The 26,531-nt window shown below is 49.4% G+C and overlaps 1 protein-coding gene and 2 non-coding genes across 5 annotated transcripts; 1 reads left to right on the top strand and 2 right to left on the bottom strand.

Annotated features, from left to right (window-relative positions):
- Positions 1-657: 657 nt before the first annotated feature.
- Positions 658-22,330, bottom strand: CTC1 (CST telomere replication complex component 1). Of its 3 annotated transcripts, none has more exons than XM_069767396.1 (24): positions 22,242-22,330; positions 22,053-22,174; positions 21,128-21,368; positions 20,819-21,018; positions 19,240-19,375; positions 18,661-18,948; positions 18,353-18,481; positions 18,055-18,281; positions 17,803-17,977; positions 17,576-17,728; positions 17,293-17,401; positions 16,414-16,495; positions 16,047-16,338; positions 15,878-15,967; positions 15,702-15,803; positions 15,565-15,626; positions 15,399-15,487; positions 15,169-15,331; positions 12,463-12,534; positions 12,038-12,182; positions 11,911-11,972; positions 11,666-11,828; positions 11,466-11,592; positions 658-858 (listed from the first exon to the last, which is right to left on the bottom strand). In XM_069767396.1, exons 1-24 carry the CDS (start codon positions 22,260-22,262, stop codon positions 704-706), a joined length of 3,405 nt encoding a protein of 1,134 aa, XP_069623497.1. In that variant the 5' UTR covers positions 22,263-22,330; the 3' UTR covers positions 658-703. The 3 variants fall into 3 exon arrangements, with proteins under 3 accessions (XP_069623497.1, XP_069623499.1, XP_069623498.1); XM_069767397.1 differs by lacking the exon at positions 658-858 and adding an exon at positions 2,360-2,543; XM_069767398.1 differs by lacking the exons at positions 22,053-22,174; positions 22,242-22,330 and having other exon boundaries at positions 21,133-21,138.
- A 653-nt stretch (positions 22,331-22,983) lies between these two features.
- On the top strand, positions 22,984-23,065 carry TRNAL-AAG (transfer RNA leucine (anticodon AAG)). Its single transcript has one exon. It is a non-coding gene; the product is annotated as a tRNA-Leu (tRNA).
- Positions 23,066-23,349: 284 nt separating this feature from the next.
- TRNAP-UGG (transfer RNA proline (anticodon UGG)) lies at positions 23,350-23,421 on the bottom strand. The gene has a single exon. It is a non-coding gene; the product is annotated as a tRNA-Pro (tRNA).
- Positions 23,422-26,531: the final 3,110 nt, after the last annotated feature.

The following is a 26,531-nucleotide window of genomic DNA, read 5'->3' on the forward strand; positions in this document are numbered from 1 at the left end:
CTAGATCATTATAGGGTCAATGTGCTGGACTGAAATCCCCCATCCACTATAGACCTCCAATCATTCGCCCGACTCTCCCATACACTGGAGTGCTCACTCTGCCGAGTGCACTTATGTGCACCATGAGAGGGACGCTGCCAGACATCTCTGGCGGCTGCTTATCACTTAAAAGGATCCACAGTCTGAAATCAGATAATCCAGATCCTTATCTCTCCCTGAAATCATCAGTCAGAGGCCCGATATTCATTAGACTGCGCTGAATCTGTCATCAATGGGCACATCTGTGTCTTACACGCCAGTACACACACGTTTACGTGGTTTTTGACATCAGAAAAAGGTCAGCCCCTTCAGAAATGAAATGATCAGAGATGATAACGTAAATCTACTTCTTCAAAAGCGGTCCCTGAGCGCCATGATGCTTTTCAACCGCAGAGATCTGAATCTGTCTTGGAAGCACGTCCGATAGATGGCAGTGGCGGGAAGGAGAATGGGACGCGGGCGGTGGCTGTCAGAAATGGAGGTGGCCGTGATCTCGCTTTCTATGGGAGCTCTTAACTGGTGAAGGAGCCTGTGCGGGAATTTTTGTTGCCCTCATAGAACTCAATTGTGAGAGCGGCGGATTTGCTGGAGTTCCCCTTTAATGACTACAAGGAAATGTTAGCTATAAAATTATTTAATTACAAATGATTCTTTACAACGTCGTTTATCTAACTTCTGATTTCCTGCGGCCTCTGATCATGTGACACAAGGTCCGAGGCTCCACCTCCTGGAGCTGTACACAGGTGACCATAGGGGCGGGCGGGACACGGGTGACGTATTCTCTCTCTGCCCGCGTGAAGCGCGTCGGCTGCGATGAGGCTGGGGATCAGTAGTAACAACATGAGTGCGGGACAAGAAGATTTACAGACAGACAAAGGTCGGTGCCAATCCCAATATGTAGCAGGTGTAATAATATCAGAAAATGCCTCCAATTAGAAATATAGTGTACTCTGCTCATACACACACTGCACATAGTTACACGTGTGTGTGTATATACACACTGCACATAATTATACACGTATATATATATATATTATGCACACACACTGCTCATACAAACATGTATATATACACTCACTCCGCTTAAATACGATTATATATATATATATATATTATATATATATACACATATACACTACCATTCAAAAGTTTAGGGTCACTTGGAAAAAAAACTGCGTTTCTTCAAAAAAATAAGGAAATTTGTAATGAAGCTAACATGAAGTGATTCAAAGATACACTCTATATATTTTTAATGTGGTAAATGACTATTCTAGCTGCAAACGTCTGGTTTGTAATGCAATATCTTCATAGGTGTATAGAGGCCCATTTCCAGCAACCATCACTCCAGTGTTCTTATGGTACTTTGTGTTTGCTAACTGTGTTAGAAGGCTAATGGCTGGTTAAAATACCATTGAAAACCCTTGTGCAAGTATGTTAGCACAGCTGAAAACAGTATGGCTGATTAGAGAACCTATAAACCTGACCTTCCTTTGAGCTAGTTGAGAATCTGGAGCATTACATTTGTTGGTTCCATTAAACTCTCAAAATGGCCAGAAGAAAAGAACTTTCATGTGAAACTTGACAGTCTATTCCTGTTCTTAGAAATGAATTCTATTCCATGAGAGAAATTGCCAAGAAACTGAAGATTTCCTACAACGGTGTGTCCTACTCCCTTCAGAGGAGAGCACAAACAGGCTCTAACCAGAGTAGAAAGAAGTGGGAGGCCCCACTGCACAACGTAGCAACAACACAAGTACATTAGAGTCTGTAGTTTGAGAAATCGACGCCTCACAGGTCCTCAACTGGCAGCTTCATTAAATAGTACACGCAAAATGCCAGTGTCAACGTCTACAGTGAAGAGGCGACTCCGGGATGCTGGCCTTTAGGGCAGAGTGGCAAAGAAAAAGCCATATCTGAGACTGGCTAATAAAAGGAAAAGATTAATATGGGCAAAAGAACACAGACATTGGATAGAGGAAGATTGGAAAAAAGTTTGAGGTGTTTAGATCACACAGAAGAACCTTTGTGAGATGCAAAACAACTGAAAAGATGCTGGAAGAGTGATGCCATCTGTCAAGCATGGTGGAGGTAATGTGATGGTCTGGGGTTGCTTTGGTGCTGGTAAAGTGGGAGATTTGTAATAGGGATTTTGAATAAGGAAGGCTATCACTCCATTTTGCCATGCCATACCATGTGGACAGCGCTTGTTGGAGCCAATTTCATCCTACAACAGGACAATGACCCAAAGCACACCTCCAAATTATGCCAGAACTATTTAGGGAAGAAGCAGCAGCTGGTATCTATCTGTAATGGAGCGGCCAGCGCAGTCACCAGATCTCAGCCCCATTGAGCTGTTGTGGGAGCAGACTGACCTTATGGTACAAAAAGTGCCCATCAGCCAAACCAACTTGTGGAGGGGCTTCTGGAAGCATGGGGGGAAATTTCTCCAGATTACCTCGGCAAATTAACTGCTAGAATGCCAAACGTCTGCAATACTGGAATTGCTGCAAAGGGAGCAAAGATTGAAGGAGAAAATTATTATTCCAAGAAAAATCTTTTTTTCTATCCTGGTCAGTGTCTGGACTAGATTCTACATTCATTTGGCAACTCATTGGATTAATAAAAGTATGATTTATCATGGAAAACACAAAATTGTCTGGGTGACCCTAAACTTTGGAATCGTAGTGTATATACACTGTTATGATCAGGTGACCTTGGAGCAGCATGAAAACTTTCACTGGAGTAGGTGGTAACTATACGGACCGCAAACCCTGATCTTAACACCGCAACTAGAAGTAGCCGTGGGGTGTACCTAACAAAACCTAGACACCTCGACACAGCCGGAGGACTAAATACCCCTATAGATGGAAATAGGAATACTACCTTGCCTCAGAGCAGAACCCCAAAGAATAGGCAGCCCCCCACAAATATTGACTGTGAGTAGTAGAAGACACACGCAGGCAGGAAACAGGATTTAGCAAATGAGGCCACACTAGCTAAATAGGAAAGAATAGGACAGGATACTAAGCGGTCAGTATTAAAAATCCTTCCAAAAATATCCACAGCAGAAAATACAAAAACTCCACCATCTAACTAAAGATGTGGAGCGTATATCTGCATCTCCAGAGAATCCAACAAGACAATGACACAGTCTAAGCTGGACAAGAGAAAAACACGAATAGCACAGAATTATTAAGCACACTGCATGTGTGCCACTGAAACAAAAACCAGACACTTATCTTTGCTGAATTGACAGCTAAGCAGGAGAAGCCAGAAAGTGATCCAACACTTCAGAAGAAACATTGACAACTGGCAAGGGCTAATGAATCCTGCACACCTAAATATCCCAGTCAGAACTGCAATCAGCAGATACACCTGGCCAGGACTGTGACTCAGAGACAACTGCATTCCCACCTACAACCACTGGAGGGAACCCAAGAGCAGAATTCATAACAATACACACACTGCGCATACATTCACCGGTATATATACACTGACATACGGGTATATACACACACACTGCGCACACATATACGGTATATACACACTGCACATATACGGGTATATACACACGCACACACATACACGGGTATATACACACGCTGCACATGGGTATATACACACGCTGCACACACATACACGGGTATATACACACTGCACATATATGGGTATATACACACACTGCGCACACATACATTTATACACAATGCACATACACGGGTATATACACATGCTGCACATATACGGGTATATACACACTGCGCACACACACGGGTATATACACATACTGCGCACACATACATGGGTATATACACACGCTGCACATACATACACGGGTATATACACGTTGCACATACATACACGTTTATACACTGCACATACATATACGGGTATATACACACGCTGCACATACATATACGGGTATATACACACGCTGCGCACATATACGGGCACATACACATACTGCGCATACATATACGGGTATATACACACAATGCGCACACATACACAGGTATATACACGCTGCACATACATATAAGTGTATATACACACTGCGCACATACATATACGGGTATATACATATACTGCGCATACATATACGGGTATATACAGTGGGGCAAAAAAGTATTTAGTCAGTCAGCAATAGTGCAAGTTCCACCACTTAAAAAGATGAGAGGCGTCTGTAATTTACATCATAGGTAGACCTCAACTATGGGAGACAAACTGAGAAAAAAAAATCCAGAAAATCACATTGTCTGTTTTTTTAACATTTTATTTGCATATTATGGTGGAAAATAAGTATTTGGTCAGAAACAAACAATCAAGATTTCTGGCTCTCACGGACCTGTAACTTCTTCTTTAAGAGTCTCCTCTTTCCTCCACTCATTACCTGTAGTAATGGCACCTGTTTAAACTTGTTATCAGTATAAAAAGACACCTGTGCACACCCTCAAACAGTCTGACTCCAAACTCCACTATGGTGAAGACCAAAGAGCTGTCAAAGGACACCAGAAACAAAATTGTAGCCCTGCACCAGGCTGGGAAGACTGAATCTGCAATAGCCTACCAGCTTGGAGTGAAGAAATCAACAGTGGGAGCAATAATTAGAAAATGGAAGACATACAAGACCACTGATAATCTCCCTCGATCTGGGGCTCCACGCAAAATCCCACCCCGTGGGGTCAGAATGATCACAAGAACGGTGAGCAAAAATCCCAGAACCATGCGGGGGGACCTAGTGAATGAACTGCAGAGAGCTGGGACCAATGTAACAAGGCCTACCATAAGTAACACACTACGCCACCATGGACTCAGATACTGCAGTGCCAGACGTGTCCCACTGCTTAAGCCAGTACATGTCCGGGCCCATCTGAAGTTTGCTAGAGAGCATTTGGATGATCCAGAGGAGTTTTGGGAGAATGTCCTATGGTCTGATGAAACCAAACTGGAACTGTTTGGTAGAAACACAACTTGTCATGTTTAGAGGAAAAAGAATACTGAGTTGCATCCATCAAACACCATACCTACTGTAAAGCATGGTGGTGGAAACATCATGCTTTGGGGCTGTTTCTCTGCAAAGGGGCCAGGACGACTGATCCGGGTACATGAAAGAATGAATGGGGCCATGTATCGTGAGATTTTGAGTGCAAACCTCCTTCCATCAGCAAGGGCATTGAAGATGAAACGTGGCAGGGTCTTTCAACATGACAATGATCCAAAGCACACCGCCAGGGCAACGAAGGAGTGGCTTCGTAAGAAGCATTTCAAGGTCCTGGAGTGGCCTAGCCAGTCTCCAGATCTCAACCCTATAGAAAACCTTTGGAGGGAGTTGAAAGTCCGTGTTGCCAAGCGAAAAGCCAAAAACATCACTGCTCTAGAGGAGATCTGCATGGAGGAATGGGCCAACATACCAACAACAGTGTGTGGCAACCTTGTGAAGACTTACAGAAAACGTTTGACCTCTGTCATTGCCAACAAAGGATATATTACAAAGTATTGAGATGAAATTTTGTTTCTGACCAAATACTTATTTTCCACCATAATATGCAAATAAATTGTTAAAAAAACAGACAATGTGATTTTCTGGATTTTTTTTTCTCAGTTTGTCTCCCATAGTTGAGGTCTACCTATGATGTAAATTACAGACGCCTCTCATCTTTTTAAGTGGTGGAACTTGCACTATTGCTGACTGACTAAATACTTTTTTGCCCCACTGTACATATAATGCGCATACATATACGGGTATATACACACAATGCGCACACATACACCGGTATATACACACGCTGCACATACATATACGGGTATATACACATGCTGCACACACACAGGTATATACACACTGCACATATACGGGTATATACACACGTTGCACATACATATACGGGTATATACACACACTGCGCACATACATATACGGGTATATACATATACGGTATATACACATTGCGCACATACATATACAGGTATATTCACATACTGCGCATACATATATGGGTATATACACACTGCACATACATATACGGGTATATACATATACTGCGCATACATACGGTATATACACACAATGCGCACACATACACAGGTATATACACACGCTGCACATACATACACGGGTATATACACACTGCACATACATATACGGGTATATACACATGCTGCACATATACGGGTATATACACACTGCACATACATATACGGGTATATACATATACTGCGCATACATATATGGGTATATACATATGGGTATATGGCCTGCAAAACCTATGCCATCTGAAGGACACTCTACCATCTGAAGCCACCAGTGAGGGTCTGGCTAAAAATCTTCGACTCCATCATCGCCCCAATCCTCCTGTATGGCAGCGAAGTCTGGGGTCCTCACACCTACCCAGACTGGTCAAAGTGGGATTCCAGTCCAACAGAAATATTCCACCTGGAATTCTGCAAGCACCTTCTCCAGGTCCATCGGAGCACCTCCAACAGTGCTTGTCGGGCCGAGCTGGGCAGATTCCCTCTACACCTAACAGTTCTAAAGAGGGCGCTGTCATTCCGGGCTCACCTGCATAGGAGCAATCCAAGCTCCTATCACCATAAAGCCCTGATACATGAAGGTGAAACAGAAAAACCAGAACCCTCGGAACAGCCCAGGCAAACCCAACCGGACCAGAACACCAATCACAACAACCTGACAAAAGCCGGAATTAGGAAGATGGCAGACGAAGGCCAGGAGAGGTATGTCAGTGACTGGAAGAATGATATCATCAGCTCACAGAAACTGACCATGTACCGGAGCCTACAGAGAGACTACAGACTGGCCCCATATCTGGAGAAACTCCCGGACCCCAGAGACCGCCAGATCCTGAGCCGATATAGACTCAGCGCCCAAAGTCTGACCATCGAATGTGGCCGACACAGGCAGAGCTACAAGCCCAGGGAGGAAAGACTATGCCAACACTGATCAGGAGGCCATAGAGGACGAAACCCACTTCCTGCTACACTGCTCCAAATACTCAGCAGTGAGGGACACTCACTTCAGGAGACTCTCACATCTCTTCCCGGACTTCATCACCATGAAAGAGGAAGAGAAAACCTATATCTTGCTGGGAGAAGAAGAGAGAGCAGTGGAGATAGCAGCGCGGTATGTGAGCGAATGTCATAGACTGCGAGAAAGAGAACTATGATGCCATGGACTATAGCCCCCAACCTGGATTTGCCCCCATCCACCTCCCCTATGCCATGGACTATAGCCCCCACAATGGATCTGCCCCATCCACCTCCCCTATGCCATGGACTATAGCCCCCACAATGGATCTGCCCCATCCACCTCCCATATGCCATGGACTATAGCCCCCACAATGGATCTGCCCCATCCACCTCCCATATGCCATGGACTATAGCCCCCACCCTGGATCTGCCCCCATCCACCTCCCCTATGCCATGGACTATAGCCCCCACAATGGATCTGCCCCCATCCACCTCCCCTATGCCATGGACTATAGCCCCCACAATGGATCTGCCCCATCCACCTCCCCTATGCCATGGGCTATAGCCCCCACCCTGGATCTGCCCCCATCCACCTCCCCTATGCCATGGACTATAGCCCCTACCCTGGATCTGCCCCCATCCACCTCCCCTATGCCATGGACTATAGCCCCCACAATGGACCTGCCCCATGCACCTCCCCTATGCCATGGACTATAGCCCCCACAATGGACCTGCCCCATCCACCTCCCCTATGCCATGGACTATAGCCCCCACCCTGGACCTGCCCCCATCCACCTCCCCTATGCCATGGACTATAGCCCCTACAATGGATCTGCCCCATCCACCTCCCATATGCCATAGACTATAGCCCCCACCCTGGATCTGCCCCATCCACCTCCCCTATGCCATGGACTATAGCCCCCACAATGGATCTGCCCCATCCACCTCCCCTATGCCATGGACTATAGCCCCCACCCTGGATCTGCCCCATCCACCTCCCCTATGCCATGGACTATAGCCCCCACCCTGGATCTGCCCCTATCCACCCCCCTATGCCATGGACTATAGCCCCCACAATGGATCTGCCCCACCCACCTCCCTTATGCCATGGACTATAGCCCCCACAATGGATCTGCCCCATCCACCTCCCCTATGCCGTGGACTATACCCCCCACAATGGATCTGCCCCATCCACCTCCCCTATGCCGTGGACTATAGCCCCCGCCCTGGATCTGCCCCTATCCACCCCCCCTATGCCATGGACTATAGCCCCCACAATGGATCTGCCCCACCCACCTCCCCTATGCCATGGACTATAGCCCCCACCCTGGATCTGCCCCATCCACCTCCCCTATGCCATGGACTATAGCCCCCACCCTGGATCTGCCCCATCCACCTCCCCTATGCCATGGACTATAGCCCCTACCCTGGATCTGCCCCATCCACCTCCCCTATGCCATGGACTATAGCCCCCACCCTGGATCTGCCCCATCCACCTCCCCTATGCCATGGACTATAGCCCCCACCCTGGATCTGCCCCATCCACCTCCCCTATGCCATGGACTATAGCCCCTACCCTGGATCTGCCCCCATCCACCTCCCCTATGCCATGGACTATAGCCCCTACCCTGGATCTGCCCCCATCCACCTCCCCTATGCCACGGACTATACCCCCCACAATGGATCTGCCCCATCCACCTCCCATATGCCATGGACTATAGCCCCCACAATGGATCTGCCCCCATCCACCTTCCCTATGCCATGGACTATAGCCCCCACAATGGATCTGCCCCATCCACCTCCCCTATGCCATGGACTATAGCCCCCACAATGGATCTGCCCCCATCCACCTCCCCTATGCCATGGACTATAGCCCCCACCCTGGATTTGCCCCCATCCACCTTCCTTACAGCTCCTACCCAACACCCCCACAGTCCCTATCACTATTGCCTTTATACACTTGCTTTGGCAAAACTGATGCGTATCTGGTCCTGCCAATAAAGCTTCTTTGAATCTTGAATCTACATATACGGTATATACACACAATGCGCACACATACACAGGTATATACACACGCTGCACATACATATACGGGTATATACACATACTGCGCATACATATATGGGTATATACACACTGCACATACATATACGGGTATATACACACTGCACATACATACACGGGTATATACACACTCTGCACATACATACACGGGTATATACACACTGCACATACATACACGGGTATATACACACGCTGCACATACATACACGGGTATATACACATACTGCGCATACATATATGGGTATATACACACTGCACATACATATACGGGTATATACATATACTGCGCATACATACGGTATATACACACGCTGCACATACATACACGGGTATATACACACGCTGCACATACATACACGGGTATATACACACGCTGCACATACATATACGGGTATATACACACACTGCGCACACATACACAGGTATATACACACGCTGCACATACATATACGGGTATATACACATACTGCGCATACATATATGGGTATATACACACTGCACATACATATACGGGTATATACACACGCTGCACATACATACACGGGTATATACACACGCTGCACATACATACACGGGTATATACACACGCTGCACATACATACACGGGTATATACACACGCTGCACATACATACACGGGTATATACACACGCTGCACATACATACACGGGTATATACACACACTGCACATACATATACGGGTATATACATATACTGCGCATACATACGGTATATACACACGCTGCACATACATACACGGGTATATACACACGCTGCACATACATACACGGGTATATACACACGCTGCACATACATATACGGGTATATACACACACTGCGCACACATACACAGGTATATACACACGCTGCACATACATATACGGGTATATACACATACTGCGCATACATATATGGGTATATACACACTGCGCACACATACACAGGTATATACACACGCTGCACATACATATACGGGTATATACATATACTGCGCATACATACGGTATATACACACACTGCACATACATATACGGGTATATACACACTGCACATACATATACGGGTATATACACACGCTGCACACACATACACTGGTATATACACACTGCACATATACGGGTATATACACACACTGCGCACACATACATTTATACACAATGCACATACATACATGGGTATATACACACACTGCACATATACGGGTATATACACACTGCGCACACACACGGGTATATACACATACTGCGCACACATACACGGGTATATACACACAATGCGCACACATACATATACCGGTATATACACACTGCGCACATATACGGGTATATACACAATGCGCACATACATATACGGGTATATACACATACTGCGCATACATATACGGGTATATACACACTACACATACATATACGGGTATATACATATACTGCGCATACATACGGTATATACACACAATGCGCACACATACACAGGTATATACACACGCTGCACATACATATACGGGTATATACACACTGCACACATACATATACGGGTATATACACACGCTGCACATACATATACGGGTATATACACTGCACATACATATACCGGTATATACACACACTGCGCACACATACATATACGGGTATATACACAAGCTGCACATACATATACGGGTATATACACAATGCACACATACATATACGGGTATATACACTGCACATACATATACGGGTATATACACACACTGCACACACATACATATACGGGTATATACACAAGCTGCACATACATATACGGGTATATACACTGCACATACATATACCGGTATATACACACACTGCGCACACATACATATACGGGTATATACACAATGCACACATACATATACGGGTATATACACACGTCCCATACGGTACACACCAGCCTGCATCCTCTTCAGTTCTTCTAAACTCATGCAGTTAAAGGACCTTTGGTGACATTTTAGTCACATGATCGAGATGTCACCAAAAGGTCCTTAAACAGTCTGAACCTCGGAATAGAAATGCTGGGGCCCCTAAGAGAATCACGCTAGCGCTTATTTTCAGAGTAGGGCTTATTTTGGGGGAAATGCGGTAGTACAAATCACGGTGTCCTCTGGAAACCCAGCCTGTGGTTTGGCTTTCCAGACACACCAAGATGGCAGCTGACCCCGGCTACCATTGACACCCTGCAATGTCCCTGTCCCTGCATGCCCTGGTCTCTGCAGCTGGCGCCGGTCGCTGCTGTTAGAGGCGGGTGCGTACTCCATGCACCTCCTGAAATATTCCAGTCCTAACCATAGATCAGGATTTGTGGCCCCCGCCCTAAAGAAATAAAGAGATGGGAAGGAAGGAGTAGAAGCGCTACGGGGTCTCACCTGGAGTCACGGATCCTACAGGTTCCACCCGCTGCTTGAAGGTGAGCAGCAAAGGCCGGGAGATGGCTGGCCGGGTCGTCAGGAAGGTTAGGTGGTCTACCAGAGGGTCTGTGCTGTCCTCCTCACCCTGCAGGAGAGGACGGGTGTAAGTCTCCTGGTCACTGTCTACAATCACGCTCTATGAGGGTCTCTACACGTACCGGCATCTCGCTCCTTCCTCGGCTCCTCACCATCACTTTCCCTCTTGATAAGACCCGCCCCTGCAGAGCCCCCCAGAGCCGGCGGGAGATTCCCAGCATTACGGAGACCGCCTCGTCCTGCAGGAAGACCTGCGCCTCTCCGGATCCGTCCTCCGCCTTCACCCTGAGAAGAAGGACAAGGTCACCACAGTTGTGCTCTTCTCTTCCTCCAGGTAAGAGGAGATCGGGGGCCGCTCTCTGCTCACCAGGCTTTGGCTCTGAAGACCCCGGACTGGGCGGTGCAGGAGGGCGAGCGTCCACAGGCTCCCTGCAGGGTAACAGGTGGAGGGTGAGTGACGGCACGGGTACCAGGTGGGCGCACAGTGGCATTACCTGCATGAATGTGTCCCCACACCGTGAGCAGTCCCAGCACAGCGTCATATTGAGGACACAGGTCACGGAGCACAGCGCACGCTGAGGAATGGGGGTCCCTGTCAGATGCCTGAGCAGTATAAGGGGGGGCGCAGCAACATCATCACTGAAAGCACAGAGGACGAGATCCATCACACTCAGTGTAGTCACCTTTTTACTATATCTGCTTGCTGGCAGTGATTTTAGAAATAGATATATATATTTTACAGCTGAGGGGTTGTTACAATGTATCAGTGCAGGCAAAATGTAACATGAATACGAGAACAAATGACAGCCAGCGGAGGTCTGGAAAGAGAACGCTGACCAGGAAAAGTTCACATCTTACCGCTTTCAGTCACACAAAAGTGGAAAACTGCAGAAACTACTGTCAGCGTTATCCAACTCACACATTCTCCGATGGTGGGCTCACGATGCTCACAAGGGTGGTGGGCACGCTGCGGAGGTACACACTGCCGGACCTTAGAGAGGAGCAAACGTCAGCATCCACAGCCACCGATCACACAGGTTATAGTCAGAGCAGCCATCTCTGGAGACTAAGCTAATGAGCGCAGCTCTGGAGTATAATACAGGATCGGTAATGTAATGTATGTGCACAGTGACTGCACCAGCAGAATAGTGAGTGCAGCTCTGGGGTATAATACAGGAGGTAACTCAGGATCAGTAATGTATGTACACAGTGACTGCACCAGCAGAATAGTGAGTGCAGCTCTGGGGTATAATACAGGAGGTAACTCAGGATCAGTAATGTATGTACACAGTGACTGCACCAGCAGAATAGTGAGTGCAGCTCTGGGGTATAATACAGGAGGTAACTCAGGATCAGTAATGTAATGTATGTACACAGTGACTGCACCAGCAGAATAGTGAGCACAGCTCTGGGGTATAATACAGGAGGTAACTCAGGATCAGTAATGTATGTACACAGTGACTGCACCAGCAGAATAGTGAGCACAGCTCTGGAGTATAATACAGGATGTAACTCAGGATCAGTAATGTATGTACACAGTGACTGCACCAGCAGAATAGTGAGTGCAGCTCTGGAGTATAACACAGGATGTAACTCAGGATCAGTAATGTAATGTATGTACACAGTGACTGCACCAGCAGAATAGTGAGTGCAGCTCTGGGGTATAATACAGGAGGTAACTCAGGATCAGTAATGTAATGTATGTACACAGTGACTGCACCAGCAGAATAGTGAGTGCAGCTCTGGGGTATAATACAGGATGTAACTCAGGATCAGTAATGTAATGTATGTACACAGTGACTGCACCAGCAGAATAGTGAGTGCAGCTCTGGAGTATAACACAGGATGTAACTCAGGATCAGTAATGTAATGTATGTGCACAGTGACTGCACCAGCAGAATAGTGAGCGCAGCTCTGGGGTATAATACAGGAGGTAACTCAGGATCAGTAATGTAATGTATGTACACAGTGACTGCACCAGCAGAATAGTGAGTGCAGCTCTGGAGTATAATACAGGATGTAACTCAGGATCAGTAATGTAATGTATGTACACAGTGACTGCACCAGCAGAATAGTGAGTGCAGCTCTGGGGTATAATACAGGATGTAACTCAGGATCAGTAATGTAATGTATGTACACAGTGATTGCACCAGCAGAATAGTGAGTGCAGCTCTGGGGTATAATACAGGATGTAATTCAGGATCAGTAATGTAATGTATGTACACAGTGACTGCACCAGCAGAATAGTGAGTGCAGCTCTGGGGTATAATACAGGATGTAACTCAGGATCAGTAATGTAATGTATGTACACAGTGACTGCACCAGCAGAATAGTGAGTGCAGCTCTGGAGTATAATACAGGATGTAACTTAGGATCAGTAATGTAATGTATGTACACAGTGACTGCACCAGCAGAATAGTGAGTGCAGCTCTGGGGTATAATACAGGATGTAACTCAGGATCAGTAATGTAATGTATGTACACAGTGATTGCACCAGCAGAATAGTGAGTGCAGCTCTGGGGTATAATACAGGATGTAATTCAGGATCAGTAATGTAATGTATGTACACAGTGACTGCACCAGCAGAATAGTGAGTGCAGCTCTGGGGTATAATACAGGATGTAACTCAGGATTAGTAATGTAATGTATGTGCACAGTGACTGCACCAGCAGAATAGTGAGTGCAGCTCTGGGGTATAATACAGGATGTAACTCAGGATCAGTAATGTAATGTATGTACACAGTGACTGCACCAGCAGAATAGTGAGTGCAGCTCTGGGGTATAATACAGGAGGTAACTCAGGATCAGTAATGTAATGTATGTACACAGTGACTGCACCAGCAGAATAGTGAGTGCAGCTCTGGGGTATAATACAGGATGTAACTCAGGATCAGTAATGTAATGTATATACACAGTGACTGCACCAGCAGAATAGTGAGTGCAGCTCTGGGGTATAATACAGGATGTAACTCAGGATCAGTAATGTAATGTATGTACACAGTGACTGCACCAGCAGAATAGTGAGTGCAGCTCTGGGGTATAATACAGGATGTAACTCAGGATCAGTAATGTAATGTATGTACACAGTGACTGCACCAGCAGAATAGTGAGTGCAGCTCTGGGGTATAATACAGGATGTAACTCAGGATCAGTAATGTAATGTATGTACACAGTGACTGCACCAGCAGAATAGTGAGTGCAGCTCCGGGGTATAATACAGGATGTAACTCAGGATCAGTAATGTAATGTATGTACACAGTGACTGCACCAGCAGAATAGTGAGTGCAGCTCTGGGGTATAATACAGGATGTAACTCAGGATCAGTAATGTAATGTATGCACACAGTGACTGCACCAGCAGAATAGTGAGTGCAGCTCTGGGGTATAATACAGGATGTAACTCAGGATCAGTAATGTAATGTATGTACACAGTGACTGCACCAGCAGAATAGTGAGTGCAGCTCTGGAGTATAATACAGGATGTCACTCTGGAGCAGTAATGTGTGTTTATAGCGATATTTTCATGCCTTTCTCATATATACTGTATACTCCTAGATATTGTGCTGAATAATAGGAGCTGATGCTCATCTTACAATGTTAAGCAGTAAGGGGAGATCTGACAATACCTGGACACTTTCCTCTCCAGTCCTTGCAGCATAACCGTGGCCCCCGGGAGAAGCCCCAGAGGGTAGGGGCCACCTGAGACATCCAGATATACAGAGGCAGATGAATGGCTCTGGGGTTGGGTTAGGATCACTTTGATGGAGGCTCCGGGAGGCAGGAAGCCATCTGTGGAGGAGGACAGGGGGTCACACCAGACGTTACCCTGTGGCAGTAGATGGGCCGCCATGCTCACCATGGTTAGACGGCACTGCCCTCATCTGTGTATGGCACATGGTACGGCTGGACACCACGCCGGTCACAGTCAGCAGAGAACCGCTGGAGCTGGAAGAGACAGCACGAGTGTGTGAGGATCAAACATGGCGGCTGAGACACGAGGCCATGTCTGAGGAGCAACTTACTTGTCCCTCAGCGCTTCTTCTATAGACAGGCCATCAGCCGCACCTGGTGAGACCGCGGTGCCCTAAACACAAAGCCAGGACATATGAGCATGTGGAGAAGACCTAGCTCAGAGCGGAAGAGACAGCGGATAAGTCACCTCTACATCTTCTAGCGTCCAGTCAGCGAGGACCTGGAGACACCGAGGAGCATGGACGATATTCCCCGGAGGAGCAGAGACACCGTCAAATATCCCTGAGTCCTAATTCAAGGACCAAAAGGTGAAAAGTGATCATCGGTAGGGCAGAAAGTGCAGGAAAAGATGGCGGCGCTCACCATTACACCTGCTGCAGTCAGACGATACAAGCGGTTAGGTTGGAGGAAACTGAACCAGCGGACAGACGAGGAGGAGAAGAGGAGTATCACCTACACAAACAGAATCAGTTACTCCGGGTCACTGACAGATAACAGAGAATCAAAGGACAACAGCTCCCACTACTCGTACCTTGGAGTCACCTTTACCCGATCTTCTGGCATCTCCGTCCACTTTCTCCGGAGGCGTCTCTGTGATGTCCACCCATGAAACTGTAGCCCGGAACTGAAGTCCCGTGTCATGGCCGTGTCTCATGTGCCTCCCCTCCAGGCTATCCACCACTAGCTGGCGATGAGGCCAGGAGGTCTCCAGTCTCGGAATTTTAACCAAAGGTCGCTCAATGGATCCCAGAACTGGGCAGGAAGATGAGGAATGGGAGGAGTGAAGGACCGTCACATCTTGTGTGAGGAACACGGCGTAAGTCCTGAGAAAGAAGGCCGGGAGTTGAGAAGAAGGACCTCGGCACGTACGTGGCATGTAGTTGTGAGGAGACTCTTACTTGCTCCGTGCATCCTCGTCATTGTCTTTATCCCTTATGTTTTCCGTCACTAATTGATAGTGACGAACTACGAGGACACAGCCTAGAAAACAAAAGTCCTGGAAGCTTAAAGGTGATCCATCACTTCCCGTAAATATGTAATTATTTTACCTGATGTAAATGCCGCTGTTCTCCTGAATCCGGCAATGTTTTTCTTTTGTTCCTGCTCCTCTCCGTTCCCGAGATATGGCCTTCTATTCTCTGGATGCAAATCGGGTCATGTTACTTAGTGGGCGTGACCGCAAGAAAACGCAGAGTCTAGAACTCCGCCCAGTTGGACAAAAAGGCTAGATTTATATATCCAGGGAAGAGGAGGCCGTATCTCAGGAACGAAGAGGCGTAGGAAGAAAAGAAAAACATCGCCGGATTCAGGAGAACAGCGGCATTCACACCAGGTAAAAATAATTACATATTTGTTGCGAGGTCTTCTTTTTAAGGGGAGTGAGTAAAAGTGATCGCCTGATAAGTGACTCCCAAAAGGTGGAGCCTGTGATCTTAGATCATCGCCAATTTCTAGACTGAAGGGACGGGCATGAAGACATGAACCCTTTCAGCGCTGTGCAGAGATTTCTCTTCTGCTGCTGGTCTCCAAGCAGTGTCAAAGGGGTTTACTTCCCCATGCGGAACTTTCGTTCTGGAAATCAATGAGAACATTTTCACTAACTCTGGGTTTCCCATTATATTCCTAAATTCGGCTGTCTGTAGACATTGAAGCCATGTTGAGTCGGTTTTCCGTACTGGTCATACAAAAATGGGAAAAGGGTCTTTGAGCATGGCAAATGTCACCATGAGGACCGATGGGAGAGATAACATCGGGGCGAGCGCCCGGAGAAGACGTACCGATCCAGGCGATCGGAGGAGTCGGCAGAACCAGGCAGGTAAGAGAAGACGACTGATCCTTTAATAGGAGAGATCCTGAGGAAGAAGCCTGAAGAACCCCGAGGAGAACCTGAGGAGACAGACAAGAGGGCGGCTAGGACACAGACGTGTAGCCGTCAGCCCGACGGGTGAAGTCACTGCTTAAAGGGAAAGTCGCCTGAATTCTCTAAAGTACGATTAGGTGGATGCCCAGTCCCACATCCCGCCCTACTTAAAGGGACACTCCGCATCTACTCATGCTCACGTGAGGTGGGGACAGATCTCCGGATCGCAGCCAGTAACGGGACCAGTGAAGGCGGCGATTTGACTCCTCTTGTCGCAGGTTCTGAGCGGAGCAGATCAAAGAGGGGACGAGAGAGAGAGGTGGGAGGCACCATGGTGGCGGCAGCGGAGAGTACTGAAGAGGAAGGAGGACAGGCCATCAGCAGGTCAGGGACGCTCACCCCGACACCCCTATTAACCCTTGCCTACCTGCCGCAGAGGACAGTCGTGTGGATCTGCCACCATCTCTTCCTGTAAATCCCTCTCTCTCCGGCCGCCGGACCATGCGGACAGGGTGGGGAACAGGAGTTTCTCTGCCGGACCTTGGGCTCCGTCACTGAGGGGTCGGGTGACGCAGTTCTGTCTGACCAAACGTGGACACAATCTGAAAGCCAGAAGACCCCATGACGTTACTCCTGCCCGAGCCCCCCAGGGTGTGTCTGGCCCCGCTGCCCCGCTCACTTCTCCTGCAGCTTGTCGAGGACATGACACGTCCACAGGAACTCCGGCAGCCGCAGGCGGTGGCAGAACAGCAGGTGGAGGTAGAGGTTCCCGGACCCGGAGAACAGGGCGCACGGGGCGTCAAGACGGGAGAAGTCGCAGATTCGGACCCGGCTCCTGAGACAACAGGAGAGGACGAGCGAGGGGAAGAGAGGGCTGGGAGACTGCTGCAGGTGGGCGTCACAGACCTAAACACCGGGACAGGAGACATTAGCGAGGGACGGCGGCATACAACCCCTCATCCGTGCCGTCACCTTACCTCCACCCTGGCGCCAACTCTCAGTCCTCGCCCTCCGTTCTGCAGCTGGGTGTACGCCGTGCAGAGGAGCAGCGCCCCGTCCAGCTCATATAAGCCCGCGGGGGCATTCAACACCCGTGTGACGACCCCCTGAGAGAGAGAACAGGAGTCACACCTCACCCCGGAGGAGATGAGCAGCCGCCGGGCACCGCTGATCTGTGCACAACCACTGGAGAACTCATCAGCGCTCACTAGAGACCGACGACGGTATTACATCAAGTAACGAGGCTGGACAACAACTCCCAGCATGTGCCACCCTCGCGCCTCACCTTGTAGGTTAAGGTCTTGGATTCTTTACTTCGCTTTGCCGTCCCTCGCTCCCGGGGGCCACAATCGGACGCTTTGGTCTCACTCGGTTCTGTCAGTTCTTCTGAATTCTCCATAACGGGAGTAGAGGAACAAGATGGAGAAAGTGCAGAACACGGGGCGATGAGGGAAGAGGAGGTCACAGCGAACACCCGCCGAGGTGACCCACGGAGAGACGACAAGGAAAGCGAGGTGACTTCATACGTCTCACCGACCTCCAACACCCGAAACCAGAAGAGCTTGGAGGGAACCTGCAAAAAAGAGGCACAACAAAATGGAGGCGATAGGAGACTCCTCCCACTGCAGGGTGATACAGATAGGAGGAGCTACGAGTCTCCTCCCCCTGCAGGGTGATACAGATAGGAGGAGCTACGAGTCTCCTCCCCCTGCAGGGTGATACAGATAGGAGGAGCTACAAGTCTCCCCCCCCTGCAGGGTGATACAGATAGGAGGAGCTACAAGTCTCCTCCCTCTGCAGGGTGATACAGATAGGAGGAGCTTGGAGTCTCCTCCCCCTGCAGGGTGATACAGCAATCACTCACATGTACGATCACAGGTATGGACCGTTTTGCATCTTGAAGGAAGAAGAAGAAGAAGGTTTTGCTCCGGATGGTGACCAGTGACGTGACCGACAACAGGTGACCGGTTACTGACACTCGGGCTCCACGGGGATGATGGCTGCAGAGGGAAAAGAGAGAAGTCACCTGAGACATGGGGATACGAAGAGGATGGATACAGGGAATATAATGGGGAGAGGTGATAGGAGGAGAAGAGGAGAGAAGCTGCAGGAGGAGAAGAGAAGCTGCAGGATAGATGGAGAATAGGAGAGAAGCTGCAGGGGGATAGGAGGAGAAGAGGAGAGAAGCTGCAGGGGGATAGGAGAAGAGGAGGAGAGAAGCTGCAGGGGGATAGGAGAAGAGGAGAGAAGCTGCAGGGGGATAGGAGGAGAAGAGAAGCTGCAGGATAGATGGAGAATAGGAGAGAAGCTGCAGGAGGATAGGAGGAGAATAGGAGAGAAGCTGCAGGGGGATAGGAGAAGAGGAGAGAAGCTGCGGGGATAGGAGGAGAATAGGAGAGAAGCTGCAGGGGGACAGGAGGAGAATAGGAGAGAAGCTGCAGGGGGACAGGAGAAGAGGAGAGAAGCTGCAGGGGGATAGGAGAAGAGGAGAGAAGCTGCAGGGGGACAGGAGGAGAATAGGAGAGAAGCTGCAGGGGGATAGGAGGAGAAGAGGAGAGAAGCTGCAGGGGGATAGGAGAAGAGGAGAGAAGCTGCAGGGGGATAGGAGAAGAGGAGAGAAGCTGCGGGGATAGGAGGAGAATAGGAGAGAAGCTGCAGGGGGACAGGAGGAGAATAGGAGAGAAGCTGCAGGGGGATAGGAGGAGAAGAGGAGAGAAGCTGCAGGGGGATAGGAGGAGAAGAGGAGAGAAGCTGCAGGGGGATAGGAGAAGAGGAGAGAAGCTGCAGGGGGATAGGAGAAGAGGAGAGAAGCTGCAGGGGGATAGGAGGAGAAGAGGAGAGAAGCTGCAGAGGGATAGGAGGAGAAGAGGAGAGAAGCTGCAGGGGGATAGGAGGAGAAGAGGAGAGAAGCTGCAGGGGGATAGGAGAAGAGGAGAGAAGCTGCAGGGGGATAGGAGAAGAGGAGAGAAGCTGCAGGGGGATAGGAGGAGAAGAGGAGAGAAGCTGCAGAGGGATAGGAGGAGAAGAGGAGAGAAGCTGCAGGGGGATAGGAGGAGAAGAGGAGAGAAGCTGCAGGGGGATAGGAGGAGAAGAGGAGAGAAGCTGCAGGGGGATAGGAGAAGAGGAGAGAAGCTGCAGGGGGATAGGAGAAGAGGAGAGAAGCTGCAGGGGGATAGGAGGAGAAGAGGAGAGAAGCTGCAGAGGGATAGGAGGAGAAGAGGAGAGAAGCTGCAGGGGGATAGGAGGAGAAGAGGAAATGAGCTGCAGGGGGATAGGAGAAGAGGAGAGAAGCTGCAGAAGGAGAAGAGGACAAGAGCAGAGAAGCTGTAAGGGGATAGGAGAAGAGAAGCTGCAGGGAGATAGGAGAAGAAGAGGAGAGAAGCTGCAGGGTGTCAGTAGGAGAAGGGAGAGAGGTATCAGGAGTGCCAGGAGAGGTTCATTACCCGTCACCTAGAAGCAGAATTGCAGACTCAGGGGAGATAGAGGAGGAATCTACTGGGACTTTTGTTGGGACCTCGGGACGGATAACAGGGACCGGGGGGCACAGGACCTCCACGTAGCCTCCTGTCTGAGAAGTCGGGATAAAAGTCCAGCAGGGGAAGACGTGCAGCAAGCCCAGACAGGAGCAATCAAACCGAGACATCTGTAGAGAAACAATCATTGTCAATGCATCGCTGGTGGAGTGGCGCCCTCTCGTGGTGTTCTCAGGCACTGCAGGTTATGGGCCCTCAGTGAAGTCTGTGGCATTTCACCTCACATGGCACACAGCCGCTGGCATCTTGGATGTAGAGGTTCCCATCAGCGGACTGGTCTGTGATGTACCCCACCAGGAGGAGACGTGCCCGCGGCAGTATGGTGGGGGGCGCACCGCCCGATCCTGTCCCACGCCCCAACCCCTCACGGCTCCACTGCTGGAACTGCTCAGTGTCCCAGCCCAGGAGGGAGACGCAGGGCGAGCGCTGAAGGGCGAGAAGCTGCGAGATCGGTGTGAAACTGCGAGAGAAGAAACGAGATAGTCACAGAGGCGAAACCCCTCAGTACACACTGACCCCTACAGGACAGGCGGAGAACTGCCACACACAACGCTCCTGCAGGGAGTTACTGGGGACATTGCTCCTCCGGGAACGCTGCGAGGGATGACGCTCCTCCGGGGACGCTGCGAGGGACGACGCTCCTCCGGGGACGCTGCGGGGGGACGACGCTCCTCCGGGGACGATGCGGGGGGACGATGCTCCTCCGGGGACGCTGGGGGGGGGATGACGCTCCTCGGGGGACGCCGCTCCTCCGGGGACGCTGCGGGGGACGCCGCTCCTCCGGGGACGCTGCGGGGGGTGCCGCTCCTCCGGGAACGCTGCGGGGGGCGACGCTCCTCCGGGGACGCTGCGGGGGGCGACGCTCCTCCGGGGACGCTGCGGGGGGATGACGCTCCTCCGGGGACGCTGCGGGGGATGACGCTCCTCCGGGGACGCTGCGGGGGATGACGCTCCTCCGGGGACGCTGCGGGGGACGACGCTCCTCCGGGGACGCTGCTCCTCCGGGGATGCTGCGGGGGACGCCGATCCTCCGGGGACGCTGCGGGGGACGCCGCTCCTCCGGGGACACTGCGGGGGAGGCCGCCTCACGTTGAGTATAGCTACCGGGGACTGTGCGCCTCCGCCGGGGACTCTAGGACCGTACCTGTAGCTCAGCGGCAGTCGGGGGCTCCGCGCCCGCACACATGGGATCAGCTCCTTCCCTTCTTCCCCCGCTCTCAGCTGCTCCTGGATGTGTTTTTCCGCCGCCTGCAGCCAGGAGGTTTCCTGCAACCAGAAAGAGTCAGGACCTGCTGACAACCATCATCTCCACCAATCACAGCCCGACACCCACCTGAGACCTCGGAATCTCCATGGCAACCAGACACTTTCCTGCCCCAACTTCACTCCATGCTTTACAAACTTCAGGAAGTACTGGCAATAAAAATCCCGGAAGTGACGACATCACCAGGCATCATTCACTGGCGGAAGAGCTTGTCTGTGGTACCGTCGCCATCAAGCGGTAACAAATGTGAACTGCATTCCCTGCTGCGTCAGTATAGTAGTAACCTGGTAACGCTCGCCACCTAGTGTCCAGATATGCAAACTACAATATCTTACTTTGCCCAGAAAAAAAACGGAATTTCGCCACCTAGTGTTGAGACGTGTGAATTACATTTGTTTACCAACTACAGTGAACCGTTATCCTCACCTGGTGTCCAAACTACGCAGTTACACCCATGAAGACATCTAATCTCCTGCCACCTGGTGGTCAAAATATGAAGTGCACCCAATTCACAGAACCTCGAAAATATTAAAGCGCAGGAGAAATGTCGCTCAGAATAGACAAAGAGGGAAATTCCGGGGACTTTCAGCGACTCAGGCCCAGCAGATCTGCTTCCGATGACGTTCATGGCGGGAATGAGGAGGTTCGTGTGGTACAACCCGACATAAACCGAGAACCTGCGGCTCCTTCTGCATTTATTATAAGATGGAATAAAAATAATAAATGGAAAATAAATAAAAAAATCCGAAAACTCATATTAATCTCTCTGCCTGCGACAGTCTGAGCCTCGTGTGATGGGCTCTGTCACCACGGTAGCGTGGCCGAGCGGTCTAAGGCGCTGGATTAAGGCTCCAGTCTCTTCGGGGGCGTGGGTTCGAATCCCACCGCTGCCAGGAATGTTTTTTTTGTCCTCCTAAATTTCCATTTTATCCGGTAATTCCTGTGTGAACAGTCATCTGCAGACCCTGGCTCTTCACTGCGTTTTATAACGTTATATATCGATTCTTATTTCCTATTTTTCTGGAGATTTAAATAGGAAAAATGCAACATTTTTATTGAAAAATAGGTTTCTCTTCAACAATTTTTTCCTTTTTTTTTTTTTTAATAAAACACTATAATGAATATAATGAATAATTTCATTATTATAGCATTTTATGAAAAAAAAAGGAAAAAAATTGGGCTCGTCCGGGATTTGAACCCGGGACCTCTCGCACCCAAAGCGAGAATCATACCCCTAGACCAACGAGCCAGATGGAGGAGTGTTTGTCCTGATGTTTTATCATGGCTGTAGTCTCCGCAGTCTGGCAGAGCTCTGATACACTGTGAGGTCAGGGGGCAGCTGGGAGTTCAGCTTAGGGGGACGAGGCATATAAATGGCCCCTCAACCGTGGTGGCCGTCTGTCACCTTCCTCCGACCGCAGGCATTCAGCACAGTGATGGCGGAAGCACGGGCACACAGGGGAGCAGTCGCCGACACCCCTAACCCCTCTCTGCCTGCGCTCCGGCCGTCGCTCCTTCCGCGCACTCAGTTGTGGCGCCCCAGGGTCCTGGTCGTCACAGTAATATTGCTTTCCTCACGGGAAGGGTGATGTTACGTTTGGAAGCGATGAAAGATCTTCTTTATCAGGTATCCACAATGCACACAACATGTTCACCCTCCAGGCCACAAGGGGGAGCTTTTGATCCTATTTCTAGGTGACTCCCCTGCATATGCAGATATATTGTGGTATGGAGGGAAGTGAGTTGGATTCTGTCAAAGGACAGAGGAGGAAGCAGACTGACATAGAGTGTTAGAAGGACTGAAGGGGCCATGTAGTCTGAAGCACTACAGCTCCTAAAGAAGGAGACATACAGAAGGAAAGAACATTGTTCAGTGAGCGTGAAGGAGAGCGAAGCACAGGAGAGTAACATCAGGGAGACCAGCTACGAGCAGGCTGCCTCCTTCTGAAGCGCAGATAACCGGTAGCCGGACCACCGAGGTTGTAAGGGACTCTACGACTTACAGCAGAGACCAGCAGGACAGCTGAACTGCAAGGTACCTGTCCGCCACACACACCTGAGACACAGTAACACATAGAGCCTGGGGCATGCTAGAGTCCCTGTAAAAAGGCTCGAGTTACCTGTCATGCAGGTATTGTCCTATCCTATATGGGGGACAGAGAGAAGAACTGTGAGGACTTTATCTGAAGCCATAGGCAGTAAGGGACTACAACACCACCGCACTAGAGGAAGGCTTTCATCTCCACCTGGTAAAGGGGACTCTGGATTCGCTTCCAAGCCAGACGGACTCTGCCTGCCCTGTGATTTGGTGCCCTGGACTGTGGCTGCCTGAAGTCTTCAGTAAACCAGGTAAAGAGACTGCAAACCTGTGTCCTCATTCTTCACTGCACCTCTCATCATCTTCCATCTACACACCGGGAGCCCTGGGGATACACTTCACCTGTGGGAAGGTACACCATCTAGCTGCCATAACATCACCCCAGAGGACCCCTTAAAATAGCGTCGGTCCCACTGACCGAATACCACAGGTGGTGTCATGAACATAAACTTTATTCAATTATCCCCTTTTACATGGGTGCACAGGGCCACGGACCGGGCTGCCACCGTGATATCCCCCTGTGAACACCGGACCCGGTACCAGGTACCCCAATGCCCTGGAGGGCGACTCACAGCTCCCCTATTCACAGTATGAGTCCATAGCTCCTCTATACACAGTATTATGGACCCACAGATCCCCTATAAACAGAATGATGGACCCACAACTCCCCTATACACAGTATGATGATCCCATAGCTCCTCAATACACAGTATGATGGACCCACAGCTCCTTTATACACAGTATGATGGATCTGCAGCACCTCTATACACAGTATAATGAGTCCATAGCCCCTTTATACACAGTATGATGGACCCACAGCTCCTTTGTACACAGTATGATGGGCCCCACAGCAGTCATCGCACAGTATGAGAGCACTCACGCTGTATAATGGCTTCTACAGTAGGCCCCACAATGTATAATGGCCTCCACACTGTATAATGGCACCAACAGTAGCCTCCACACTTTATGAGGGTCCCACACTGTGTGAGGGTGTAGCACAGTAGCCGTTAAACTGTATAATGGAACACATATTAGCTCCCACACAGTATAATGGCTCTCACACTTTACGAAGGCCCCACACTAGCCTTTACAATGTATGAGGTGCCCCCACAGTAATCCCTACAATATATGAAGGGTCGCCATACTTTATGATGCCTCCACAGTCATACCACACATTTAAGTTAAAACAAAAAACATGCTATAGTAACCCAATCCTGCACAGCGCCGGAGCATGCGCCTGACATCTGGAGCTGCGTGAGGACATCACCATTCTCTGGACTCTGACGCCCTGTGCGTGCGCCGGTGCCTCTGTCTCTGCATCACCCTGCCGTTCTGTAGACCACAGGCTTAAAGCAATTGGCGCCCTACAGAAAGGAGAGTGTTAGTGCAGGGAGAACATGTCAACCTGCTCCATCACACAAGCTGCCCTCTCCGATACAGTTAGTGATAGCGGTAGCTCCGGATGAACCATCTTGAGTGGGGCACAGGGCAACCGCCCTCTCTACTCTCCCAGTGGTTACGTCACATCTCTGTCTATTCACCTTATATGTCTGACAAGTGCCGGATCGCTCAGCCGACAGCTGTTTCTCTCAGTCCCACCACATACGTACATGCACGCTCAGCTTCACCGAGCATGCATGTGTTCTTAACAGGAAGGTTGAAGTAACTGCCTATCCTTACTCCTTCCTTAAAATGTCATCTGGAGAGATGGAAGGAGCCCGCGCCAGTCTCACTGTAATCAGTAGGTATGGAAGATACAATCCACAAGAGAAGAAAAAGGAAAAAAAAGCAGAACTATGCAGCTATGTAGCAGAATCTTGACACTTGATCTTCGTGTCTCTGTCCACATAGTTACCATCTGCCGCTCCCATGACATTTCTCCCACGGATGGGACTTTCTAGAGTTGTGAAAACGTTTTACTGTCATTGTTTCCTTAGAGCAGAGAAAGGCGTCCAGGAGCCGACACAAGAATATGTCAGAAATGTCTGTATACAGGGAGAACGCGTCTATAGATGCTGTCCTAACAAAACATGTCGCAATGTACAGAACAGTGCTGAAGGTTTAGGCAGGAGAAAATGCTGCAAAGCCAGAAAATTATAAAACTAGAAGTGATAATAGTTTATTTTTGATAAATTAACAAAATGGAAAATGAATGAACAAAAGAGTAATGTAAATCTAATCAGTATCTGGTGACCGCACGTCACACCCATCATCAGTATCTGGTGACCGCACGTCACCCCCATCATCAGTATCTGGTGACC

This window comes from Ranitomeya imitator, chromosome 4 (assembly GCF_032444005.1).
Source record: "Ranitomeya imitator isolate aRanImi1 chromosome 4, aRanImi1.pri, whole genome shotgun sequence".
NCBI classification, from domain to species: Eukaryota; Metazoa; Chordata; class Amphibia; order Anura; family Dendrobatidae; genus Ranitomeya; species Ranitomeya imitator.

What these genes read in the sequence shown, in the direction of transcription:
- CTC1 (XM_069767396.1), bottom strand. Translation starts at nt 22,262, where the DNA reads ATGGAGATTCCGAGGTCTCAG. An exon ending in CCATACCTGTGATCGTACAT is followed by an intron (nt 18,949 to 19,239) that starts GTGAGTGATTGC and finishes TCTTTTTTGCAG; the next exon opens with GTTCCCTCCAAGCTCTTCTG. An exon ending in TGACTGCAGCAGGTGTAATG is followed by an intron (nt 15,804 to 15,877) that starts GTGAGCGCCGCC and finishes TCCTTGAATTAG; the next exon opens with GACTCAGGGATATTTGACGG.